At 47.3% G+C, this 26358-nt stretch overlaps 1 protein-coding gene across 4 annotated transcripts in view; it reads left to right on the plus strand.

Annotated features, from left to right (window-relative positions):
- FGF12 (fibroblast growth factor 12) overlaps window positions 1-26358 on the plus strand; it is a 210576-nt gene that overhangs the window by 182105 nt on the left and 2113 nt on the right. For all 4 annotated transcript variants that reach the window (XM_032193223.1, XM_032193222.1, XM_032193221.1 and 1 more), the window contains one exon: window positions 20177-20375. In XM_032193223.1, the coding sequence (XP_032049114.1) occupies window positions 20177-20375 (199 nt within the window). The remainder of the gene's footprint in view (window positions 1-20176; window positions 20376-26358) is intronic.

Here is a 26358-nt window from a genome sequence, read left to right on the forward strand (position 1 = left end):
ACATGCTCTGAGGAGTCTGGCACAGTCAGTCTTGAGTCTGGCTCAAGCCAACGTTTTCATTAGCAGTGCAAGTGATAGGAGACCTGCTCCTAGGAGAGTGTGTGGATTGTACCAAATTGGGATTCACTTTGGAGGATAAGGTCAGAATTCAAGTATTACCGTGATACATTCGAGCAGTAGTGAAAATCAATAGAGTAAAGTTCAGTGAAGATGAGTTTCTCATGAGCTACACTCCAGAAAGAAAACTTAAGTGCACAGATAGAGAATGAAAAATAGCAAAGGCAGCAAGGCTGCAGGAAAGGAACAGGAGCTTACAGCAGACCACAAATTGAACATGAGTCAAGAATGAAGAGGAAGCTTATAGAAAAGGCACCCTTCATTCTGGCTCTGAATGGGTACCATAGCGAATGCGTTGTCACTGCGCTCCTTGGGTGGAGGCTGGAGCCAGTTCTGGGCACTGTGCTTCATGAGAATCACAGAACTGGAAGAAAGACAGCAAGGAAAAAAGAAGTCCAGAGGAAAATAGTAAGTTACAAGGTTTAGAGGGAAATATTGGAAGGGTGGAGAGTGTTTCTTTTGGGTTTTAGTTTGTTAGTCTGATTGTTTGTTTTTTTAAAGAAGATCAAGTATGACACTGAGGCATGAAGATGGACAGATGGGCATGAGATCAACATTAACAGACACAGAAATTATTCTTAGGATGGTTGTAAGCAATTGTTCTGCATGTCCATCACGGGAAGGACAAAAAGCAACAGGTTTAACTCAGCAACAAAGGACAGAAGAACTTCTCTAGCTAGCAAAGCTCTGGTCTAAGTAGTTAGGTGTACTGTGGTCATTTAAGACTATGTTAGGCTAATACCCATCAGCATTGGTTCTGGTGTATTTGCTCGTGCCTCGGAGCAGACAGATTTGAGTTCTCTAGAGATACTTCCTGGCCCTGAAGTCAGTGATTTATATGACAGCAGCATTTTCTCATTATGATTATGCTTGACTACTTGAGAGCGTCTTCTAAGCAAAGACATTTGGAATCATGTTCTGTCCTCATCTGTACACCTGCAGTCACTGAATTAATTGCTGCGTATACATAGCGGGCTGTAGGCACAGGCACATCGTTGACCTGGGAAGGTGAGCTGTAGGTAGGCTGTATATTTTAACTCAATTCGTCTTCTTCCACTTTTTGAGACCTTTTTGATTATCGGTGACACTACAAGTCATTGAGCACTGCTAATAACCCCAGCTAATCACAGCAGTGCATTTCCCCTTGAAAGAGTTCAAACAATGAAAGCGAGCCCAGCCAAGTGCAATGCCCCCGCTGCAGAGATGCTGTGCTCCCAGCCCTGGCTGCCGGGCTTTGCTGCCAGGCAAAAAAAAAAAAAAAAAAGACAAAAAAGAGCTGCAAACACTCAGTACCTCTGCAAGATGGCTGTTCTGTGGTCTGCTGAGATCAGGCTAAAGATTTTTGGATGCTTTTGGACTAGGATAATAATCCTGACTAGCTCTGCATGCAGAACTTTGTTTACTGTCTATTTTTGGAGCATTAAAATGTGTCCAGTATCCTGTTGTTATTAAGGAGCCCTGTGTGTATAATATACCATAGCCACTTCTAAGTCTCCAATAGCACTAACAGTTAGGTTACTTACAGTTCTTTATCGGTCTTCTACTTATCTACTTTTCAACACAGATTTTCAGTAGTATTTGGATGTGGAAAGATGCTTACAGAAGCTTTGTGGGATTTACAGATGTGCTTAAATGACTTAGGTGCCTAATTCCCTTTGACGCTCAGCTAGAGCTAAGGTGCCAAAGCTGTTTGATAGCCTTAGTGAGTACATGAACTACACATCAAAACTGCTAAATATCTGCCTTGGGAGATGGGCATCCAAGCATGTACTGTTCCTGGGTACAGTCTGTCTATGGCTCTAATTAAAAAAGGAAAGACTGATGGTTTCAGGTCCAGAAACCCAGGGCCAGATTTCCACTTGTGGCCATCCACTGTGATATTACATACACAGATCTGAAACCATTAAACCCGAGGCTTATTACAGAGCTGATGACAAAATTCAGGGAACCATTCAAAATCAATTAATTTTAATGCCATGGGCCTCTGACCCTCGAACCTGAAACCACACCTGACACGGAAAATGGCAGGAGTTGGTTCCAGGCCAGAGCTGGGTACGAGCTGCTCTGCAAAGTAGCTGCAGAGCAAAAGAAGGGAAATATGATGTAAAAACCAAGATGATTGATATTCTTGAAGGTGCTAGGGAGTGACATTTTGATTCCCTAACACCAGTATTAGCATTTTGCTTTTTGTCAGCAAACCCAAATTGATTTTTGGCTCAGTTTTACCCTTTGAGGTAAATCCATGGTAATAAAGTTGTACTTTCACAGCTTACTGAGTGTGCGTGCATGCGTTGGAAAAGGGTGGCCATTTCGATGTAAAATGAAAGTCTGTATAAAAAGTAATGTAGCACAAAGTCTTTTAGGTATAACCATTTCTGTTAGCCTCTGGTTTGTATTTTCATGGTGCCTGGGGCCAGGAACATGCAGCAGGAAGAAAAGTCCATCTCCCCAAATTCAGATGGAAACTCCAACGTGTAGAGACCATAGAAAGCAGCTGGAAAGATCAGTTCAGAAGTCCCTGGAATAGTTACTTGGGATTCACAGCTGTGGGAGGCTATTTGCCCTGCTGTTGAGGTTATTTGTCTCGGTTTAAAGAGCTGCGTGGTGATTGTATCATTATTGGCAAAAGAGCTCAGAAGAAGGAGTACCTAGCAGTGCGGCTGAGCGCTCACTGCCTGCTGATCAGTTGCAGGACCTTTCCGCTCTGATTAGAAGCTGAGTGTTACACTTTTTGTTTTCAGAAACTCCCAATTTAAATTAATCAAGCACAGAAGCACGCTCCGGCTGGCAGGACACTCAGGAAATCAGCTGGGAGCCGGGATGATATCTCCAGCTCTCATCTTGTTTCACTCTTATTGCCATTGCTTGGTGACTCCTGATATGAAAAATATTGGCTTAGCAGAAATGGGCTTGTCACCTGTCCAAATAGCCGATCTCCGACATTATGAATGTCTGAAGGATTTTCACTAGGCATGACTGAAGGGTTCATCAATAATATAGAAACAGCAGTTAAAATACTGAGGAAAGTTTTGTCGAGGGATCTTCAAGGTCAGGAAAGATCAGAAAAGTTTTACCCATCTGAAGGTAGTGCATTTGTCTTTGAAGGCATGGAAACTTGCAATTAATTATTGTATTGACAGAGCAGCAGGGCAATCCTGCTGCCAGCCACAACCTATCCTGTCCCTGGCAGAAGTAGAGACCTTCCAGGAATGACCCCTGGTGCCTTCACCTGACACCACAATGGTTGCTGCTCCACTCAGACGCCATCAGACCAAGGAGGACGTTCAGAATTGGATGAGCTCTTTGGTATTTCCTTCCAAGGTAGAGACAGTCAGTCAGGGTACCCAGCGTTAGTTTAATACACGTCAATGTTTTTTCCAGTCCCCACACAGCTGATAAAATATTCAGACTTTGAGACTCATTGCCCTAAATACTCACTCACTCACAGCAGAGACTACTCTGGAGTTGCAGATTCCCTGGAGAACCTGGTCCCTGGCTTGTGTGCCCCAAAGGGATGAGGAAATGCACACTGCAATGAATTCCTTGCAGGAGGACCAAACTGCAGCATGACTTTTTCATTTTCTCCAGGAGTATATGAATTTGCACAAAATCAAACCTAAAAAGCACAAACCATATAACATGCTGGCACTAAACTTGCTGTCTGTGCAGAGAGCCTCTATTTAAAATGTGCCTCTGCCCTGGAGCTGTCAGGTCCCCTGCTCTGTCACAGAGCTGTCCCAGGGTGTCAGGACGTGGAAGCTGTGGCTCTGGCAGCCACTCTCCTTCCCGTGTCACCCTTCCCATCCATAGCAGGTCCTGCTCAAATCATTTTCGGAGATTAAGGTGGGAATGGACAGGCAGGAGTTACTGAAATTCCCTCTGGTGATGCGCTCTTGAATACAGGGATAAACAGAAGAGGTGAGATGCCTCAGCCTGCCTGCAGTGGTCCAGGCATGTTTTCCATTATCATTCTGTATTTTTAGGTTAAAAACATGATGAACTCAATAGATGGGGAGTTGATTATACAAAAGAAATTTCCTACTAAGAGAAAAAAAATGGTTTGTGTGCAAGTGTTGGGGGAAAGTGGATATACCTCCACACTGTCAAATCAGTGGCGTTATCTTCTTGGAAAGGAGAAGGGGTGGGTTTTGAGATGGATTTGTGTTTTACTCTATGATTGCCTTTTCCATGTGAGAATGGGGCTGCCCGTGGTGCAAGCCCAGCTCTACCACTGCCATCAGTGTGGTTGGTGCCTGGGCTGCTGCAGAGGGGAGAAGCCAGGCACCAGCACAAGGGTTTTTTCTGTTCTCCTGCTCTTCCCTTTCCCCGCAGGAGCACTGGCAGCCTCCTTGCTATGTGCCCATTACATGCAAGGCCCATTCAGTCCCAACAAATACACCCAGGGTCTGAACTTCTGAGGGTGGTGGCTCCTGACCATCGATCAATTCTTTTCTTCCTTTTCTTCCTTATATCTGCTGCTGAGGCTCTGTGTTGAGAGGAGATGCTGGCAGTGACCTTGGTCCTGTTACTTTCTTGCCACATCATGCCCAAGAAGTTTCCCATGGGAGAACAGCACTTTCCTTTCTTACTACGCTCAAAAAAAACTTTTCCTGCCTCACATTTCTGTGCGTTGTCGCTCATGGTGGAAGTGGCCAGAGTTCTCTTACGGTCTGTTGAAGTTGAGACAGAGATGTTGAGACAGAGATGAAGTTGAGACAGAGTGTTTTAGAAAGTCAGCCTGTAAATAACTTATGAGCATAAGCATTTGCACTGGATCCAGTAGGACTGTAAGGAACAGTGATATATTCTGTGATTCTGTTATTGTGTATGGATGTTTTTGGAGTATGGCACAGTGTGACCTCAGCCTGAAGGACCCAGAAGAGCAGCTGCAGTTCGGGGCAGTCCCGTTTGTGTAAAACTGTGGCTCCGGAAGAAACAGAAGCTCACTGTGCTAAAATAAAGTGCCAGGGAATAGAGAAGAAAGAATCAGAAGTGGACAAAAGATAATGTAAGTTAGGAGTGGAAGGAAAGGGAAAAAAGTTGCTGTGATGTGGCACTCAAAAGAGACAAGTGGTTTAGGGGCAGATTTCAGAGCAAAGTGGTGTCCTGAAAAGCACAGGAGGGAGCACATCCCTTTCCCAGTCCAGACAGTCCTGAGAAGCAACACCCTGCAGGGTTGTTCCCAAAAAGGCTCTTGTCAGATATGATGAAGATGAGATCGCTGTGCTTCCCTGCTGTCCCCAGCACATTTCTTCCGAAAGTGCAGGCAGTGCAGTTGTTATGCATGAGCTGTGAATGCAGACACATCTCCCCGGTGCCTTGTCCTGAGTGCACACTTTCAGCTTTCAAATGGCTTCTGGAGCTGAGGGATTGCCTGCCACACCTCAGGTGTCCCCGGCTGCTCTGTGGTGGTCAAATTTCATAAACTGTCTCGTTTCAGCACTTCCCCTTGTAAGCACTCCTGAATATCTGACCACAAATTTTCCTAACCCTGCTGTATTCTAGTCACTGCCTGCCCAGCCTCATCCTTTGTCCCAGCATCTCATAGGCATGTGGAGCAGCTAACACGGGGGGAATTTGCTTTATGAGTGATTCAGGCTGGGATGGTAGCTAAAAAGACCTTCATCCTATTCAGCTCAAAACGAACAGCGTGAAACAGCACAATGAGAACTGGGACGAGGAGGGACGCTTGAAGCACTGCGGCCATCCCATATTGCCTGTCATCTCTTTCTCCTCTTCATGCTGAGCCGCGGGACGTGGCAGCACCCCGTCTCGGGGCCTTTTGAGGAGCCACAGCTCGGGGGGGTTGTGCTGGTGAAGCTGCGAGCTGCATCCAGCTCCGTTTTGGCGTTGGATGACTGGGAGCTGCCTGCGTTGAAGTGCGGCAGCAAGACTGACAGCGTGCCTCGTTCCCTTGCCTGCAGGGACAATAGCCCCCTGCTTGAAGCTCGTGGTGTTCAGGAGCTTGCCACATTGATTAAGGGAAGGCATATCAGGCTCTGACAAGTTACACTGGAGGCTGAACGTTGTCAGCTGTAGAGTACATGCCAGCACATAGACTGCATACATAACAAGCTATTTATCTTTGCCCAGGGAGAAGCTGCTGCTGACGATAGGGAATTCATTTCCATGGACTTTCTGGGGCTTTTTGACGTGTCTGTGCTTGGTATCACTGCTTGACAGCTTCATGTTTCCCAGACAGGGATGTTCTTTCTGCTGCAGTCAGAGAGAAGGGATGGGCCACAGCAATGCTGTGACTCGGTGCCGGTATTCCAGTGCCTTCCTAGTCTATTCTGTAACCTTTTATATGCTGAAAGCATTGGGCTGAGATTAAGAAAATCCATGTTCTGACTCGGACACAGCCTTTCCAAGGATCTTACGCAACCAGCCTCATTCCCCCTGCCCTTTCCCTGCCCACTGAGGTGGGCTTCCTGCAGCCCTCACGGGACTGCTGTGTGAGCGAGGTAGCTGGGCATACGCAAGTGCTCTGCTAATGGCATCGTTTGGTTACGCAGAGAAACAAATCCCCCTGTACTTTACTGTGGTTTGAAGGGATTGATCCTGCTTCTGTGGAACTGCCTGTGTGAGGATAGCATGACCCAGCCAAATAACACAGTGGGCAAAGCTGGCAATTTCTTTTCTCCCTAAAATATCAGTTTCTCTTTTGCCATTTCCTTTCACCCACCCCAAAATCTACAAACTGTCCACGGGCTGAGACCTGACAGGTCTGGCCTGGAGCCAGGCAGCAAGGTGCAGTGCTGGAGCTGCTTTTCCAAACCCAGCCCGGCCAGGAACCCTCGGTCCCATCACACTTCCCCAAAGCCTCTCCAGGCTCAGACCCCTCTCACCTCTCCCAGGGAGCTCCACCAGCTCCTGTGCTGGGTTAGGTGGGTGTCCACAGGAGCAGCTCAGCATGCCAGTCGTGAGCACACATCCCCTGCATCGTGCCTGGTAATGGGTACCCAGGGCTGCTTTGGCCTTTCGCAATAATTGCCCTTTTTATCGCCCTCTTCAAAGGTGACTTTGTGTGCAAGACCAAGAGCAAAGCCATAGCTCGTTACTTGATTGCATAATTACATGCTACTACAGCATAATTTTGTTAGAGAGGTAAATGGATCAAGGTCAGCAGTGGTGCTCGGGACACAAGTGTGGGGGGAAAAAATGGGGAGAATGCTTTAGGGCAAAGTACCACCTCATTGGCATCTTTTGCAGCTTAGGTTAGTTTCTGTGACCCTGCTGCTTGTTCCTCTGGCCTCACAGGCAAGATTTGAGGGCTGTTTGGTAATTTTTTTTCAGTAGAGGAAGGAGAGTACACCCAGAAACAACCTGCAGCAGCGGGCTTCTGAAAAAGCCTTGCAGTATGAATTGTCGGGAAAAGAAATCAGAGGGTTATAGATATTGTGGAGCTTTGGTGAGAATCGGTGGGCCCTGGCAAGGACTGGATCAAATAATTCAGGGAGCCCTTGCACTCTGCCTGCTCATTCCGGCTGCGCTGGAGGCATCAGCAGATCCCAAGCCTTGTGAAAATGAAGGTATGTCCCTCAGATCAGTAACTGACAGGAAGGCACGCAGCAGAGTTTATGAGAGTTGAGCCCTTCAGAACAACCTAGACATCCTACAGGCTTCCAGAGCCTGATATGAATAAATAATTTAATGGCTATTAATGCGAATGCTGCTGATTATGAATCTCAGTTCCTATCACATTAAACCCTGCAGCCAGCTCTGCCCTTAAGGAACAGTCTTTCTGCAATGGCTTTGTATCCATGCAAATGTTATCTGCGCTCTCTGAAGAGTCTAAAGCTAAAAAATGGCTTTTGAAAATGTGTAGCACCAGGATTATCGCGCCTCGTTTTTTTTATCAAGTTTATGCTAACGAAAAAGAAAAAAAAAAAAAAAGAACAAAACACAAGACTTCTCAATATCAAAGTTAAATTTAGCAAGCAGACTTCTTAAAGCATCCTTGTCAGTTGAAAGGTTATATTTTATGGCTTAAAAAGTAAAATTTCACAGCTCTCATTATTTTGCTTTTGTGCCTCACATGCCTCTTATTTTTTTTTACTGCCCTCTTATAAGTAAAACGATCCCAATGGTGCTGTTGCTTTCTTTGCATTCCTCCAAGTGCACGGGCTTTCTGTATGTATTTCTGAGCATATTAGCAGCACGTTAATACGCTTCAGTTAGGTCAGTAGAGATGCAATAGTGCAAAACCAGTAAATAAAGTCCAACGATTCTGTAAGCATTCTCCCACTTGCTTGATTGAATTTCTGCTTCACAGGTTTTCACCTTCCCATTGCTTGCATGTTGTGAAATATGCTGACAGTGGTTTGTGGCTACGCTGTTCATTGCCCTGGGTGACAGTTTTGAACAGGGTGGCACACCGTGTGCCTGTTGCTGAGCCCAGCACCAGTCTATAGGGACACAAGTGACTGTCCAGGTCCATTAGTACAAATAAGCCATCACACAATAAGGTTTTCCTAAATCATTTTGCTTGCCTGAAGTCCCAGCCTTCGGATGAGTTAAGTCAGACACTTCGGGACTTGAGGTTATCTTGGTGTCTTTTGCTCCAAGCACCAGCAGTTATGTTCCCACAGGACTTCTAATCTTCTCCTTCATTTCCCTTGTTATGAAAGTGATCATATCCATTTTAATTGAAACATTTGTGAGTCAGTGTTTATTCCTTGAACAGAATGTGTAGTCCAGCTGTAGTGATTCGTAGAGGATCTGATTCTGCTCTTGTTGCTGCATTAATGATTCAGGATTTAGTGTCAATGAAAACATACGGAAACTATGAAATATTGTGGATATTGAGACAGGACTGTTATGTCAATGAGCAAAAGATTTCTCCTTCGTGGCTTTTTTTTTCTCCTGTTCTGGGCTAGCACCCAAAAAAACAACCAAAGCAGGTAAGGATACATTTCTCTCCAGTGATATGGTCAGGACAGCCCTGAGCATTTCTTCCTCTTCCTAACCTGTTTGTTAGAACAGATCAACTAGATTTTTTTTTAAACTTATTGTGACAAAAAGAGTATTTTCAGACCTCTGAAGGACCCAGCTGTGACATGTAGTCAGCTTCTAGCTTCCTGCAAGCAGTGTACTGGGATTGAAATAGGCAGGCTCAACAAACGACCTTTCTGTTATTACTGCTAATGGGGCTATTTCTTGTAGTGGATGTTGGTGGCAAGTGCTTTTTTGGAAGGCTTCTTGTTCTTACCCCCAGTGAGGCATTTCAGATGACAAAGGAACAACTTGAAGTGCAAACCCCACACTGCAGGAGAAGGGGACCTTGTGTGCAACCACCACCTAGCTTGCCGCACACTCCTTACTTCCCTGTTTTCCCAATGGGCACACAGGGCCCCCAGCTCCTCTAAAGGACATACGGTGTGCAAGAGGTGTGCTGACATTTCACATCCATCACATGCCCACTATATTATACCCTGTTGCAGTAAGGCAACCATCCCAGCCTTCTCTGGGATCAGTGTTTTAGTTAGATCAGGAGTGCACTTCTGGAGCAAATCTCCGAATTGCACTCACGTGCTGCTCTGTGGTTTGTGTCACAGAGTGATCTGAGGCTGTGCAAACTTGGCTCCTTTCGGATGCAGGCAAACTGAAGCGTAACCCCCCAGGACAGCCTCTAATGTGCCCGATGTTTATGCCATGGGACTAGGTGGCAGATGAGCAACTGAACCCATCCTGAAACATGCACAGGGCGATATGTTGGGTCCTCGCCACCAGCACTTTCACACTACCCATTCAGTCCTGCATTGTAAACACGGAGCCCGTAAACCTAAATGAAATGTTCACAGAGCTGATGGCAAACCCTAGATCTCACTGAGAGTGTGCTGCAGTAAGGATCTACAAATAGGAGATAACCAATTTTTAATACTGGTTTGCTTTGTTGATGTGTTTTGGGTCATATAATTTAAAGACAGTTGCAGAGTCTTCTATATATTAGTAACACAGTAAAATGATCTCCTGCTTTACCGTGCATTGTGCCAAATAGAGTTGCTGTATTATATTACTCTCTCTAGAGTGACTATATTATTTTAGATTGGAAGTTGCAGTCATTAGTTGGCTTCTGAACAGGATCAGATGCCAAAGCTAATCTGAGTTCTCTAGCAAAGTGTGCAACAGAGTGAAAAATTTCACTATAGCCACTGCTACAAAATCCCTAACGATACACTTCCATCTGTCTGATTCCTGGGAAGCAAAGAGTCGGCTACAATGGGTCACTTGGCTGCCTGCACTGAACAGGCAGATCTAAGCTGTGCCATAGTTTGGGTCCATTCAAAATGTTTGTGCATTGTCCACAAGTTATTCACATTAAAATGAAAGTAACAGAAAAAATAATAATAATAACTCAGGCTGTCAGCACATACGTATCATGGAAATCCATTCAAGGTATAAATAGGCCTGGTCTTCTCTGTAAAGTTGTTCTGGGCTGTGGGATTTGTCAGCTCTTTCAGGCTAAGCAGAGATACTGTGGTCAATCTGTGGATGGGATTTCTATCACAGCAGAGTTGGCTGATTTTCTGACTTCCCAGGAAATAGATGAACAAAGGGCTGTCTGCGTTTCATGCCAAACACTTTCTTTCTCGTCTCATTCTCTCTCTTCCAAAAATGTTCTGAGGAGCTGGAGTCTCATTCATTCCTCGGGCTGAATATGCTTCTATTGTATGCAGCCAGAGACAGGCTTTTCATACACAATGAGCAACCTAAAGAATTTTAGATGAGGCGGTAGCCCAAAGCGTCTGGCTCAAGGACACAGAGTCTGGAGGACTCAGGAGCAGCAGAGGAGTCTGCTGTCAGAAATTGAAGTCCAGTGCCTCAGTTACAGGATAGATGCTCACCAGCAAACTTCCTCCACTGGCTGTAAATGATGCTCAGGACCAGCAGAAATGAACCTGCAGCCCCTCTTCACAATCTGCCTTTGTAGCATGTATCCAGCTTCACTGGTGCTCTGGATGATGAGCAGAGGGATTTGAAGCATTGGGCACGTGGTTTGCTTGGCTGCAGCCAGAGCAGCCTCAGCAGAGACAGGGCAGAGACCTTAGGGTAATCCTGACAGGTTTTAGGGAAGCACTATTTACTTTTTTTTTTCCTTTTTTCTGGCTTGGTTATCAGAAACCATGCGGAGGTGTAGGCTTTGAGGCGGAGATCTTGGTGGGTTCCCTTCGGCCCTCCTGGTGGGCAGCAGAGCTGGCCTCCTCCCAAGAACACGCCACGAACCTTTCCTTTTCTCTGCGTAGGCGCTGCAGCAGCTGTAACGAGGGGGAGGCAAAAGCCACATGAATATTCACACTTCATAACATTTCTTCTTGGCTGGGAGATCCAGCCTGTCCAACACCAGCTCACCCCAACCTCAGCTGATGCTTCAGACTGCAGGGCCCATGGTTAATTGGCCGGGTGTAGCCACCCTGTCAGGAAGCTGTCAAAATATTCATAATCTAGCACCTCTCATTTTCAGGATGGAAGTTTTAGCGGCAAAGAAATTGAATTTCCAGCCCTGGTTGTGACAGCTCTGAAATTGGTTTAATGCAGGAGAGATCTTCCCAGCACTGGAGCAGACAGGGAGCGTGTCGGTGTGCTGTGTTTCCACCCGGCCTTGCGGTTGGAGTGTAGGAGTCAAAGCCAGGAGACTATCTCGGTGTGTCACCAGCTTACACTTGTCATAGGCCTGGCGAGCTCCTCGGCAAGTCTCTTATCTGCTGCCCACGTGATGTGTTACTCCAAAAAGCGAACTGCACAGAAAATTGGGCCTTTGGTTTTTTCTTTGGACCTGTGCTCGGTGTGCCACGGGGGCAAGGGCACGCTGGGCTCTGTCGGCATGCTGAAGCACCGTCCACAGGAGACTGTCTTACAAGGCCGGGGGCTTGCTCGTGGTCCTGTTCTCCCCGATGTTGTTATAGCTGTATTACTTCATTTATACAAGAAAGAGAGGACCTTTGCCTAAGAAAATGAACTGGAACCCAGGGGAAATAAGTTTCTTCGCTAGCTCTGCCACCTCTGGTTTTACAGAGCACTCAGCAAACTGCCTGGTCTTTCAGTGCTTGGGATCTCTGCACAAAAAATGTAGGAAATAAATGGGCTTCCCTTCCTCTTGTTATGGCAAGGGTGTTTTTATTAAATGCCCGAAGTGCTCCTGCTGTGGTTTGAGCCTCTGAGGATAATTTAAATATCAATAACAATATGATAAATCTAATACTTACTGCTAGTTTTCCAATCAGAGGTTCCTTTTGTATATCAGAACAAAATGGTGTCATGTTTAAAAATACGTAATCATTATTTTAGTTTATATATTGTTGTTATTACTGTCAACGGAAATAAACATAGCAATATTGCAAAAGTGACCAAAGGCCACAAGTCAATTCATTGTGCCCTGCACTCAGGCTGAAATGAATGCCAAGAAACTCTCTGTGGCCCTATGGAGAGATGACAGGTCCAAAGCAGCCCATCTGGCCGTGCTTCTGGGGTTCTTACATTATTGTTTTTCTTCATGGTTATTTCAGGCTTTAGCAGATGAGGCAGTGTGATGCTAATTTAGGAAATCTGTTTTTCTTGTGTGCAACTAACATATCTTCATCTTGTCCCATCTTGTCTCATGATCATTATCTCTGAATGCAAAGATGTATTTCTGGGTACCGCTTTGGAGGAAGCAGAGCCAATAGCAGCATTACCAATTCCAGACACTTTGTTAGGAAAACAGAATGTAGAGAAGACAATAGATAATGTGGGATTCCTAGATTATAAATGATCCTGGGGTTTCACCAGATCTCCAAGCTGCCAGGAGTGCGATACCAGAGACAGTGCTGTCAGAAAACCCCTCTGGTAGGAAGCAGTTGCTTTTCTAGAAGAGTGGTGCTGGGCTGGATGGGCCAGGTGCCATGTGAATGAGCCATGTATGCTGTGATCACTGCTCCAGTTCTTACCAGCTCCACATTTTGAAAGACTTCACAATTCCACCTTGAAATTAGATCCAAAATTAAAGAAAAGAAAAAAAAAAAAAAAAAAAAAAAATAAAATCCAAATGTACCTAATGTTTTAAAAAGAAAGGATGAAAATTTATTCCATCCAACCACAAATTTGATTTTGGGGTCCATCAATAACAAGAAGTGGAACAACAGACAAAATACGTGACTTTTCTATGTGTGTCCCATCTGCGAGTTGCTCAGCGTGCAGCCTTTCCTGGATTAAACTGCACACAGACCAGGTCTGCCTCCCGGAACCTGTGTTCTCCCCCAGCCTACCCAGGCTCTCCAGGGAGGCACGGAAGCGAGCAGCCCAACTTGAAGAGCAGTCCTGAGCTATGTTCTTGTCAGCACTCATTAAACTGAAAGCTGTGTTCCTATCAGGTTTGCATGAGCAGCTGCCAAAGGCCAGAGCAATGAATCCAGGCATTTTTAACTTTATAAAGTGTTTAGAAGAAATGTGTCTGTGTGATGAGCAGGCCAAGAGCTGAAAGAAGAACACAATCCTGAGGTACAGTGGGATGGATGGGTCCGAGTTTGGATCTCAAAAACTCAGAGGGTTCACATGCTTCGCAGCGTGATGCTAGACCATGGCACATGTGGATCCATACGAACTCATTTCAGTTTAGTCAACCAGCTAGCTGGGGCAGAATGGAGCTCGGCATCTCTTGCAGAACCTCAGTGGGTTTTGGTTAATCCCCAGCCACGTGCCCAGGCAGATGCTCCTTGCTGCTCTGCTGCAGGGTTACCACGGACACATCCCCATGAGCTGCAATCACACCTTTGTCTCCATTCCTTTGCCAAGGAATGCTGGGGCAGTTCCTGAGACTTAGCAGACCTGCGCTCCACCACAGGCTTTGCTGTTTTATAATGAAGCCAACACACAAAGTATGTACCCTGGGCACAGACAGTTCCTGCAAAAGTGAGAGTAAATAGCCTCATCGTTACATTTTCCAGGGGCGGTAAGTTGGATTGCTAGTTAATGCTGCTTCCCGGCTCACTGGGGACTGGACCTGCCACGGATGGTGATTTATTTGAAAATGTGTTCCCTCCAACCCACAGATGGCTCAGGCAGAGTCAAAATACTTGGAGATAACCATATTGTCTCATCAAGTGAGTCTGTGCTCTGCAGCAGGGCTGTGCGCTCCCATGTAGCAGCTTGTTATTTTAAAACATATCTGCTCTCTCCTACTTGTAAAAGGCCACCAGGAAGACTTGTCACCAATCTCTCATGGAGCTAGAAGGGGGAGGAAAAGTGGAGTGTGAACAGTAGAATATCACCTGCCATCTGGACAAAGATGTGATGAGATGTACAGTTTGGATGCAGTTTTGCGGTTCCTGATCACGTGCCAGGAGAGCTCAGCTACAATTATTTCCAAGCATTTCCAGACAGATGCAGCCCTGGAGGAAGCTACACTGAGCAGGAGGACGCTGAGCTCAGCCAGCGGGCTCTACGCAGGGCATCAGTGCCTCGGGGGTGCTGCTGTGGGCTGCAGGGGGCTTAACCTGTGCACGGGACCTACATGGAGAAAGTCCTAGGAACAAGGCCAGCAACAGGCGCTTTGGGATGAGGTTTGTGGGCACTTACATTTTCCTCTGGCAGCCCATGGGTCTCTGAGAAACCAGTGTCTTTATCCACACAGATCTATGGGCATCGGTACAGACAGTGAACTTCTCAGTGCTGTTGGCATCGAAGGGATGCAGATTAAACCCTGTTCTGGTTGCTGACATCTGTTATCATATTTATGATTCCCTATTTACTAGGAGCTCCTTAATATGTTTTAATTGACTTGCTGAAGTCTTACCTGTTAACACTAGCACCGGTAAATACCCCGAGCCTCATACTCTGGGAGGGAGCTGCTGCCGTGCCAGGGGCTCTGGTGCCGTTCGCTGCTTTTATCCCATCGGAAGATCCGGCTCAGTAATTGTGCAGAACATAAAAGAGAAACCCGTAAGTGCTGTAAACAAAGAAAAACTGTTACTCTGGGAGTATGTTAGTTAGATATTTCAACGCTCATAATTAACATCCCTTCCCTAAACTGTGGCACAAACTACTTGCAGAATAGGCTTTTTCTTTTATTGCCGCTCGTTTCAGTGACTAAATTTATTAAGTCATTAGGTTTGCGTGTGGATGTGTATATTTGCTGTTCTCCTTTGGGTTATAATAAAAGGACATCTTCAGGAAAAAAAATATATATATAAAAAGATCTTTATTTATTTATTTGGCAATTTTGAGGATGTTTGTAGGGAAATGACAGGCCATACAAACAAGTGGCTCAGTCCTGGGGGATGCTGAGAGCGCAGCTGGGTTTGGGTACGACAGCCAGTGACAGCCTTCGTGCTGCCTGTCACCATTCCTGCCATGCTCTGGGGACAGCAGGGCTTTGCTGCTCAGAGCTTGGCCCAAACAAAGCAAGGGGCAAGTGCATACCGGGGGGCCCTGTATGCACTCCCAGCTGAGGATGCTCAGGGTGCCGGCAGAGGTGATGCCCCCAGCCTGGTATGGGCAGGGGTCAGCACTTTGCTTGCTTGGAGCAGCTCCAGGGCTGTGACTCCATTGGACTGGCGTGTTTCGAAGGAGCAAAGATGTCCAAGGGTGGCTGAGCATCCCTGGAATGCCCTGTGCCTCCTGAAGCATCGTGTCCAAGGGTCTGACAGCAATGTTTCTCCACCAGTGTCTTGTGGAGCTTCTCCGTCTTCACAGACGTGCAAAGGAGAGTCCAACCGAGCTTGTTTTGCTCAAAGCTAAGCTGGGATAGACTTACCAGACCACAGCAGGTGAAAGCTAAGTTAGATTAGAAAAAGTCTGTCCTTCACAGATCCCCCCAGCCCATGTCAGGATTGGGGACAGAGGCAGCGAGCTGCTCCTGACACCTCCCTGAAGGACCAGACTGGCTCACGTGATACAGAAGATGGCTCAGGCCTGGAAATCCCAACCACATTTCCATATACAAATGGCAGGAGACACTACAGGGATCAAGGAAAATTAAACGTCTTGCTTTTCTAAAATAGAAATAGCTTTTGGGGCAAACCATGGTACCTTACACCCTCCCTGAGCAGGTCTGATGCACTGGAAAAAAACACAACAAAATGCCAGTTACATCCATTTGGCTCCCTTCTTCGATTCAAAATGCCATTGAATGTAGTCTCTGATTTTCTGTGTGATAGCTGCCATTTGACTTTGTTTTTTTTCCAAACTGTGCCATTTCCGATTTCCAATAAAACTGGAGTTGGCACAGAGCAGCCCCGTGTTTGTTTCTGAAAGCAAATCTCATTACTGTGCCGTACCGGAACGGCCTTTTGTTCAAGGGGTTGTGTTGAGATACTGAAAACAAGTTGGAGGCAGATGCTAATCATTTGGCATGTAAATGGCTAACATCTCTTTTACAAGTATTTCACACAAGTTTTTAGTTTAACAATTAAAAAAAAAAAAGATCTGCTTTTTCAAATCATTTTCAGTAACATCTAGAGACATTTAACAAAACGTAACAAAACGCCTCAAGCTCTAAATCCATATAGTGAACAAATAAATGTATTTATTTTCTTTCTATCCAAAGATAATTTAGTCAAAAAATACATATTTGGCATGAAGATAAAACAGACAAATGGATTTATTTTTTCTCCAAGTCACAACCCCACTCTTTGATGAGGAGAACTGACAGCTCTCCTGAGTGAGCCGGGTTCAGGATGGTGCTGCCAAGGGTTGAAGAGCGCTGTGGAGCTGGTACAGGAAACAGAGGCACGATTTATTTCTGTGTTTAAAGACTGCAAAAGGCTGATGATTAAAAGATGAAGCCATCTGTACCTGGTCATGTTATTTCTATCAAGTAGGGAGTTGGGAAAATAATTGAGTGGGGTTTGCAATCAGCCTGTTTTGAAAGGTCCCTGCGCCAAGCGAGAGAGCGAAGTGGGTGCTGCTGACCCCAGGGCTCATCACAGCATTAATTGTGGAGGAGGATGTCCTTATGGCTTGTCAGAGGCATGTGGGGGACACAGCCTGAGGGTCCTTCTGCTGTTTTTACCCACCCTGTGTCTGTGTGATGCTGAGAAAATATTGCATTGCGGGTCTTCCCATCTAGCACATTTCATCAACACTGAGATCAGTTTAAAAAGCAAAACAACCAGCAGAGATTTGGCTAATAACTCAGTGGTTTTCCACAAACACCTTCAGGTGTCTCTGATTTCAGCCTGTGCAGCAGTTGCTGCTCGGAGCTTGGTTAGCGTGCAGCCTGATCTGCCCACCTGCGCTCTGCTCTTCCTTCCCAGTTCTCAGCACAAGACAACTGACAGCGTGTCCCACCTGGCCTGGCATCTTTGCCACAACGAATTTTGACAGCAAAGCTTGTAGAGAGGTTCCACCATTCATATCCCAATAGCCTTCTGTTATGAGATGCCACAGAGCAAGAGACACGGGCGGGAACCAAGTGACGTGACAGCTGGGCCTGGTAAGCTTGGAAGGCTTGACATGGGCCACCAAGAAGATATTGAAGAAAACCATAAGGGTTTTCATGGTAAATAGGTTTAGAGGACACACCAAATATCCCCAGTGCTTGGAAGAGTGCTCTGTGTCCTGCTTGTCTGTCTCCTCTCTTGTCTGTGACCTGCTTTTCCATTGCCATCCCCTTGGGTTTTGTGTCAGGTCCTCACACGGCAGTTGCTGTGCCAAAGATTTCTGGAGCTGGAGCCTGCACAGAGCCCAGGGACTGCTGATTTGGCAGTAGGAGGAATTGTGCTGGGGGACAGTGGGAACTAGTTGTTGCTACTGGTGTGGTACGTGTAATAAGAAAGATAATAATAGCGCATAAAATGGCATTATTTTACTAGAACTTAGCTGTCAAATCTATGGGTTTTCTAAAGCTGCCTAATTTAGAGAGCTGGAAAGCTTTTGGTGGTGGTGCCGTGGTTAGTGTCTGGAGCTGTCTGTCAGGTGAATTGGGGGGGACGAGGAACTGACCAGGGAACTCACAGAAACAGGTGGACAGGTACTATTTTTGCCTTATTTTTTGTATCTTCAATAAATTGATGCCTTTAAATATACCAGCTTTAAAATAACATCATTATGCTGCTTGTTTTGGGCAAGTTTTGGTAGCCACCCCTCCCTGGAGAAAACTTTCCAGTCCTCCTAAGGGGAATTTTATTGAGACGTTTGTGTTGGTGGAGTACCCACGGCTTGGGAAAAGGGACTGAGGTGTCCACTCTGCTTGTGGAGATGCTCCCACCATGGGCTTTGCTGCCTGGTGGTGCTGGGCAGAGCAGGGAGGACTTGGGCTGCAAACTGCCTGAACCACCTCTTCCGAGGCCAGGCGAAGCCTGGAGATAAGGAGTGGGTTTAAGGAGTGCTCAAACACTGATCTTTGGGGAAGCTACTTCAAACACCACTTCCTAGTGCTCTAAGTCATCCGGTTCTCTCTCAACTTGCTTCACTCCCTCAGCCTAAAATATTTATTCCTCCAGCGAGGAAGGCTCCCAGGGATATGGCAAAATGACCCATTGGGCTGAAAGAGGTTTTATCCGCGTGGTGCTGATGGATGCAAGCTTCATGTGTGCAGCCCAGCTCTGCGCTTTCTGCTGCGCTTTATCTGCTGTGGTTTCAAGCCCGCCTGGCTGCGCAGGTCTGCTGCACACGGGATTTATTGTCGGACCAGCAGCACTTTATATAACCCCCGGGGCACGGGGGAATACACGCCTGAGGGTTGCTGAGTGTTCAAAATGTTCACTCTTCAAATGAGGTCTGCAGTAAATATGTGGCATTACTCCAGGTGCTTCGCTCAGACATTGGTCATGGGTTTTCCATTAGGAAGGGTGCAGGAACCTGAGTGGTGAGGGGTTGGGAACGCATCGCGTGCCTATAACAGCGCCCGCCTGCACGCACGGGGCTCTGAGACGCCTTGTCTGGCTCCTGCAGAATGAGATTTTGATTGATAAAACAGGTTTTTTCTTGAGAAATGCTTATTCATTGTAGTTTGAGGTTTTTTTCTTTCTCTTTTTTATTTTTTCTCAATAATATAATCGTTTTAAGGAACCCAGTGGAAGCATTCGTTTGGACAGGAAGAATTTTCATTGAAGTCTGGGAAAGAAACGTCTCAGACCAATAACTGTGTCTGACTGTGAAGGGCTGGGAGCCCATTGCCGGAGCCCCCTGGCCAGCCAGCTCTTTTCAAAGAGTCTTAATATTATTTCCCCGTTTTTAAAATTTGGAGAAGTTTGTGAGAGACAGCAAGTTTTCCTCCCAAGCTGGGCACAGCCACCCCCAGGCAGCAGGCTCAGGAGGCAGCTGGGACAGCCCCTGTGGTCTGCTCCTGGGCAGGTCAGAGACCAGTTCTCTGTATGTGAAGAAATCCTTCGATATTGAGTATGTTTGAAATGACTTCTCTGTTGGTCTTTGATTGTTATCATTATTCTTTATCTTTATTGAAAGATGTGCGGGCGTTGTGCCAGAATCTCCTCCTGCCCCTTTTGAAAATAACCAAGTTGGTTACTTGGTTTTGTTCTCCAAATCCACTTAAATGCCCCTGGTAAGCTGCTTTTTGCCCATAAGTATATGAAGAAGCCTCAGTGTTTCAGACAATGACCATTGCACATTTCTTATCTATCACAGGGAAGGTAAGAGCGAAGCTGGGGGTGGCACTAGGAGTAGCAGTGAGCAGCAGGGCTGTGTCTTTGCTTCTCATCTCTCATGTTTTTTGCTTACTATTTCAGCCGAAATCCCTGTTGATGAGACCTGGGAGAACATACACACTTCACAATACCTCACACAAACGAGGGCATTGCTCTGACAGGGTTTGCATGCTCACCGGGACACAAATTCCTGACTTCCTGCACATTTTTCAAGCCCATTCACTTTTGTTTTGTTTTGGTATACCACAGCTCTGCCTTGTCAGGGAAATAAAGCCTTCCCTTTCAGTGGGGAGTGTTCTGGGTGAGGATCATTGCTGGGAGCTGGTGTTGCTGATGCCTGTTGTTTTCTATTGTCAAGTTAACTGCAATGCGTGACCGCCATGTATCACTCAGCGATGCCTAATTTAGGAGATCAGTGATTAATTCTTGCCATTGCTTTTTCTTCTCTCTCTCCCTCTCTCTCTCTCTCGCTGCAGGATGTTTTCACACCAGAGTGCAAATTTAAAGAATCTGTCTTTGAAAACTACTACGTTATTTATTCTTCCACGCTGTACCGGCAGCAAGAATCCGGACGAGCGTGGTTCCTGGGACTCAATAAAGAAGGTCAAATTATGAAGGGAAACCGGGTGAAAAAAACCAAACCCTCATCACATTTTGTACCCAAACCCATTGAAGGTATGGAACCTCTCCCTCCATCGTTGTGGTGTGGAGGGTGGTTGAGTTTGCAGATGCAGATTTGGGGCTGTGTGGATGGGGGTGTTGGGGAGCAAGACCAGAAAGCAAGGGTGATGGTTGTAAAGTTTCAGAGGGGTGCTGGGCTGCACTCTTAGTGCTTCATCTGCTTTCTTTCCTGTATGAATGAACTCCACACATCATCCCATAAAAGCTTCTCAGCTTTGGCTTGCTAAAGGATGAGTTTAAAAACCCAGCTATATGAGAAGTTACTGGGAAGGGAAAGCTGCCCTTGCTCACTCAGAAGTTTAAAAGGAATCCAACTTCTCCAACAAAGGAATCCAGTGACCCTAATGCATCTAGTCTAAGATGGTTTCAACCTACAGGTGCTCATGTTTTTTCCTGTATGTAAAGACAGCCTAGTACGTCACAGGGGGTAGAGAAAACTTTATCATAGATGTCCAAAGTTGGATGAGATGCTCTCACACCACATCTTCCTCACATCATGAGGCTTCAGTGGAAATAGTGGAGCTGATTTTTAGCCCTCCTGCTACTGCTGACTGTACACTACTGAAGTGTGCCACAGGCTCCTGCCATTACCTTTTTTAATGGGCTGGGAACTGGAAAATGGGGAGAAGTAGTGCGGTAAGCCTAGTCCTTAACAGGTATTAACTTGATTTTTGAAACAAGCAAACATCCTTTTCCTGTTGCTCAGAAATTCAAGAGAAATGGAGCTCAGCATTCACAGGGTATCTGCAGCCTTTGTGCAGAACATGGAGGCAGTGGAAGAACAGAGAGTGGCACAAGCATGCTTTTCCTGAGCTGGTGCTCATTATTTTTTCTGCAGCCAGGAGCCTTTTCTTGTTTATCTGAGGCACCAGGGAGACTCACTCCCTAAGCCCACTTGGAGTTTTGCTGAGGAACAGGACCTGTTTCAGACATGAGGTTGGTCACCAGCTTCTCTTCCGTCTCCTCCTCTCCTGCCTTGGGCGGGAGGAGAGGCTTCTGCAAGTGCTAGCTTTCCCAGCTGGGTTTCCAGCTCCTTCTGGTATTTCTTTGCTGCCTGGCTGCGTGTTGGCACCGATCAGTGGGTTCCTTTGAATCCAGATTTCTTTTTTGATGCAGCGTGCATCAGTCTGTTGAATGGCTCAATAGTTGTCTTCTGCATGCATTAAATTAGGCCATTCCTGGGGCTCTCCATGCAGGAAGACTTGCCATAATAGAGGTGCTTGACCCGCAGCGGAGTTCTCATTGCAGCAAATGCCTCTCCGGCTTTCATTTTGAAAAACCCAGCCCAGCCCGAGAGCTTCCCTTTCCTGCAGTTGCCTCCTCCCACGCTCGCTTCAATCACAGCTGTCACATAACCTCCCGAGCGAGCGAGCACTTTGGAAGTTGGCAGCCAAATTAAGGGCTCCTCCACCCCTTCCCTCCTCCACACGCTTTGCAGGCAGCCTCTGCGAGCGCTGCTGCATCAAAGAGCTGGCAGCCGCCCAAGCCGAGGCACGTGTCAGCTTCCCAAAGCATTCAGCTGTCTGGGGCTGTGACTCCAGCAGGAGGACTCTGTTCCCAAGCCCAAGATTCATTGTAGGTAGCAGAGGGTTGTGGGGAGGGCTGGAGTAAAGCTCAGCTCCACGTGACACGGCGGTGCCGCATCCATCAAAGTCTCCGCGAGCAGAGCTTGCAAGCAGAGATGTTACAGAACGGGGGCAATTCCTTCCCTGCTTTAGCAGCATCTTTCTCTTTGACGTGACTTGAAGGAAGCATTTGAAGCACTCCCCTGCTGTATGTGCACATCCCTTTTGCTGAGCGCCGTGGCGTGTCCCAGCGTGTGAGCTCTGCTGCTTATTCAGGCCAGCACTTCCCAGCCTGGACCCGCAGCACGCACCCGGGTTTGGGTTTGCATTAATACTGCACCGTGGTGGCTGGCAGGGTAACGTGTGCCTGGGGATCGTGTCCCTCGGGAAAGAGAGGTGCGTGCACTGCCAGGAATCGCTTCACCCACCACTCCAGTGGCAATCATCTCCGAGCTGAAACTTCCCAGTCGTTTGCCACGTGCAGAAAAAATACACAGCAGCTCAGGGAAGGGAACCTTTGCAGGAAAAGGAAACAAGAAAGGCCGGAGTGCTCACGGAGCTCACTTGAAGCCTGTTGCTCCGTACTGCTTTCTGAATTCAGAGTCCTTCCCTCAGAATTGCAAATGGTCAATAAACTAATAAATATAACTATGGAATATCCTCCCAGGTAACTTCTAAGGACCACATTTATGTATGTGCATATGTATACATGCAGCAGTACCTGTGTGTGTTACCTATCCCAGCCACAGCTTTATGCTGTGCTAATCCCACAGGTCGCTTTGTCTCCAGTAGATTGTCAGGATGCTGGAGCTGCTCTGAGCAAAAGCGACTAGAAAGGTTTTTGTGCTTGGTCGGTAGGAGGGGTTGCTTTTGGTTTAGTGTAGGTAGGATTTGCTTGTTTGTTTTTGAGAGTCGCACCAAGCTTAATCAATATAAAAGCACAAAAAAACCTTCCTAAGTAACAACAGGGGAAGCGTTAAGTTCCTCTCCCATCTGTGCACAGGCAAAGCCAAGGCAAACAGCCTGGCAGGCAGCAGTTAATGTACTGTGTGGGGCCACTTTTGGTTAAAAACATACATACGCAACACATTTCTTTTGATATTTTTATTTCTGATCACTGATCATTCGAGCTAAATGAGCCTTTAAAGTGCAGACATATAGATTGAACCAGACTGCACAAGAAATTAGCTTGAGTATAATTGTCACTTGGACACCAAGTAATCTTTTAAAGCAATTTCAATCTCTTTAAGTGTCTGTAGTGATTAGTGCTGGACAAACACTTCTATCCATGGTGCCTCTTGTTCATTTCCGTATCTAAGCCCACCTCAAATAATGGGAGGCTTTTCCAGTCATTCGAGTGAGAATTTGATCAGATGCTTATTGTGGATGTGCTCTGCTGTTTTTATTTAATTTCCTTGAAGACATCACTTCCAGCCTGTTCTCTCAAAAGAGCTACGTGTCAGTTCATCTCTCACCTGGCCCAAAGCAGGATATACCTGGGGTGGCAAATCTGGCCACAGAAAGCAGAAGATGACTCGTACTCCCTCTGAGTCAGCAGAGCTGCCCCGAAATCCAAATTCACGGTGCCTCAGCCCTTGTGACTTGGACAGGTATCAGGAAGGTGACCTGGTAGTGACTAATCTGAGCCATCTACTGCCACTGATGGATATCCACACACAAAGAACAGCTGCCAGATCCTTCCTGGTGTGTTTTCTGCGGAGACAACATCCCAGTTCTGGTAAAGTGGAGTCTTCAGGTGTTGCAAAGAAATGCAAGACACTGCTGAGTAGGAAGATGCTGTAGGCCTAACAAAAACACTTTAAAGAGATCACACCTTAATCTACACAAAATCCTAGAAGTGCTCTTTTTTTTTTTTTTAATTAAAAAAAAAAAAAGGAAAGACACCACAACACTCACTGTGCTAAACACAGCTCCTCTTCTGGGTCTGCCTCTCAGGCAGACAGGCTGTGGTATGTTTTCTGTCCCACACTAGCTCATTTGTTCATCTATCAAACTTCTAATCATCTTATTAGAGGGCAAAGGCAATGTATTTTACCCACGCTTTTGCTTGGCTTTTTGTCATCCTGTGCCGTGCTCCTTACCTGAACAAACCGACTCCATCTGGCAGCACCCTGCACGTTTAGCCGCTGGGGAGCCGTGAGCTCAAACGCCTCTGAAACGCATCAGCTGGGCCTGCGTTTGGAACACGGTAATTAGAGGCAGAAAACGAGGGTGCATAATCACCCGCTCCCTCCTGCCCCTAGCTGTTGCTCAGACAATTAATTCCCTCCACCGGAGCAGTAGCTAATGCGGCCGCCGTGGCCTCCTGCTGCTGCAGAGTGACACCCGGGGCAGTGGCAGCCACCGAGGGGAAGAGGCCGGGCTGCTGAGGATGCCACGGAGCCAGGCCGTGATCCCACAGGGCTGCCCACCCGCCTGCTGAATGGCAATGTGGAAAAATCAGCTCCTCCCAGCTCCCTAGGGCTTGGGTACCTCCCTAACGCAGCCAGCCCCTGATGCCCAGGGAGACCACACGGGGTGAATTCAGTTTCACCGTGTGGGTGCTGTGCCAGTGCCAGGCTTGGGAAGCAGAAATGAGGCTAGGATCCTGTGCCAGCATGTGGATGAGGGATTTGTGTGTTCCAGGATGACAGGCAGCCCCTCCATGCCTTGACCTTTGGGAAGGATGCTCCTCGCCTTCCCCTTCTCCCTTGCTTGTACCCGCAGCCCCCTTCCTGCCGAACTGCTAGCAGAATTATTTCCTGGGCATGCCAAAGGCAGGCACTGCTGGGCCCCGGGGAGGCAGGGAACCGAGAGCTGCAAGCAGCAGCCGGGGGCATGGCCCCGCTCTCCCCCTGCCATTTACACCCGTGGCTGCACCGCGGATCAGGCTCACGGCGCTTTCCAGTTACAGCATGAATATGGATGTGTTGATTAGAATCTGGGACATAGGAGCTGATTATCTGATTGAAGCTCCAAAGCATTAGCTTGGTTTCCAGACATTAAGGGCTGTATTTGGCTTGGTGTGTGGGTGTGGGTGGGTGGGAGAAGCAAGGCAAAGCAGGGAGGGGAGCCTTGTTCTAGCCTAATTGCTCATCCTGCCAGAGCTGCCTGGCGCTCTGCAGAGCCACAGCCCTCCCCGGTGTCCCGGCATGCCACCTGCCACGCTGCTGCTGCTTCACCTCGATGCAGGGGACGGGGGCAGCGTGTCCCTACACACACACAGGGACCCCAAACTCACCCGTCAGTGAGGGCTGGTGGTCCTGAACCACAAGGATTTAGTTTGAAGCTGGGAAAATCTGGGCATGCACGGCAGGCCATTTGCAAACATACCCTCTCCCCGGTCGGTGCCGAACAGCTCCGCGTGTGAGTCACGCTCCAGCTTTCCCAGCACAGGGAGTAACAAACTGCAGGCCAAGAGCTCGTGTTGCACAATGTGTCACCCCAGCCTCAAAGCCCCACGGGCACCCGTCCGCGTGCATCCCCTCCTGGGGCCGTACGCACACCGGGCTGCTGCCGTGCACACAGGTTTGCAGTCACCGTGGAGTAGAAGCTGCAGCTCAGCATGTGTGCAGAAGCCTTTTGAGACTGTCCAGGCAATATTTGGTACGTGAGGCTGTACAAATGCTGCGTACCCTCATACCATAGGGGTAGCTAAATGCTGACAACACGCCGGTCCCGTGCTGCTGTGGATTTCCTGGCGTGGCCTGTTGGCACAGCCTGTCTTGTGCTGAGGCTTTGACAGCGCTGGCTGGAAAGCACAGTGTGAGCAGCCTCCAGCCAGGACCCTTGTCAGCACTTGTATCACCTGCTAGATGGGAAGATAAATATCGAATTCCTGCCTTATTTGCTTGCTAGGTACAGGGTTTCTTTATTTTTCTGTTGCACGTGTTGTTTACTTCTGCAGCCTGAGTTGTGGGCCAGTGTAGATGCAAAATCCCAAACTGTGGCTTGAATTTCTGTGTGATTCTTTGGGCATGTGGGGGAACTGGGACTGCGAAGACAAGTTCCATTCGAGAAACTGCTTGGGAGAAAGCTCACCCAGGTGCCTCAAGCTCCAGCCTGGGACCAGAGAGGTCAGGGTGAAGCCGACACTGGACTCGAGGCACAACTTTGTGTGTGGGACAGCTCTGGAGCAACACCAGCACAAAAACCCAGCCCCCTTGGGCAAGCATCACGTCACAGCACAAGGTCAGGCTCAGAGGGGATGTGCAGCCTCAGTGTCATCAAAAAACCATACCACTTGGGCTAAGAAACCACAAGGGAACACGAGCACAGGTTTTTCTCAGTTGTTAACTTTTTCCCCGTAGTTCTTTAAGCTCTTACTGTCCAGTGCTAGGCCACTGGAGCAGCAGTTCGGGCAGCCATAAGGTCAGCGCTTTGCACAACAGGAAAGTCACTGCCACGGGGTT

The sequence above is a fragment of the Aythya fuligula genome, chromosome 9, assembly GCF_009819795.1.
Source record: "Aythya fuligula isolate bAytFul2 chromosome 9, bAytFul2.pri, whole genome shotgun sequence".
In the NCBI taxonomy this organism is placed as follows: Eukaryota; Metazoa; Chordata; class Aves; order Anseriformes; family Anatidae; genus Aythya; species Aythya fuligula.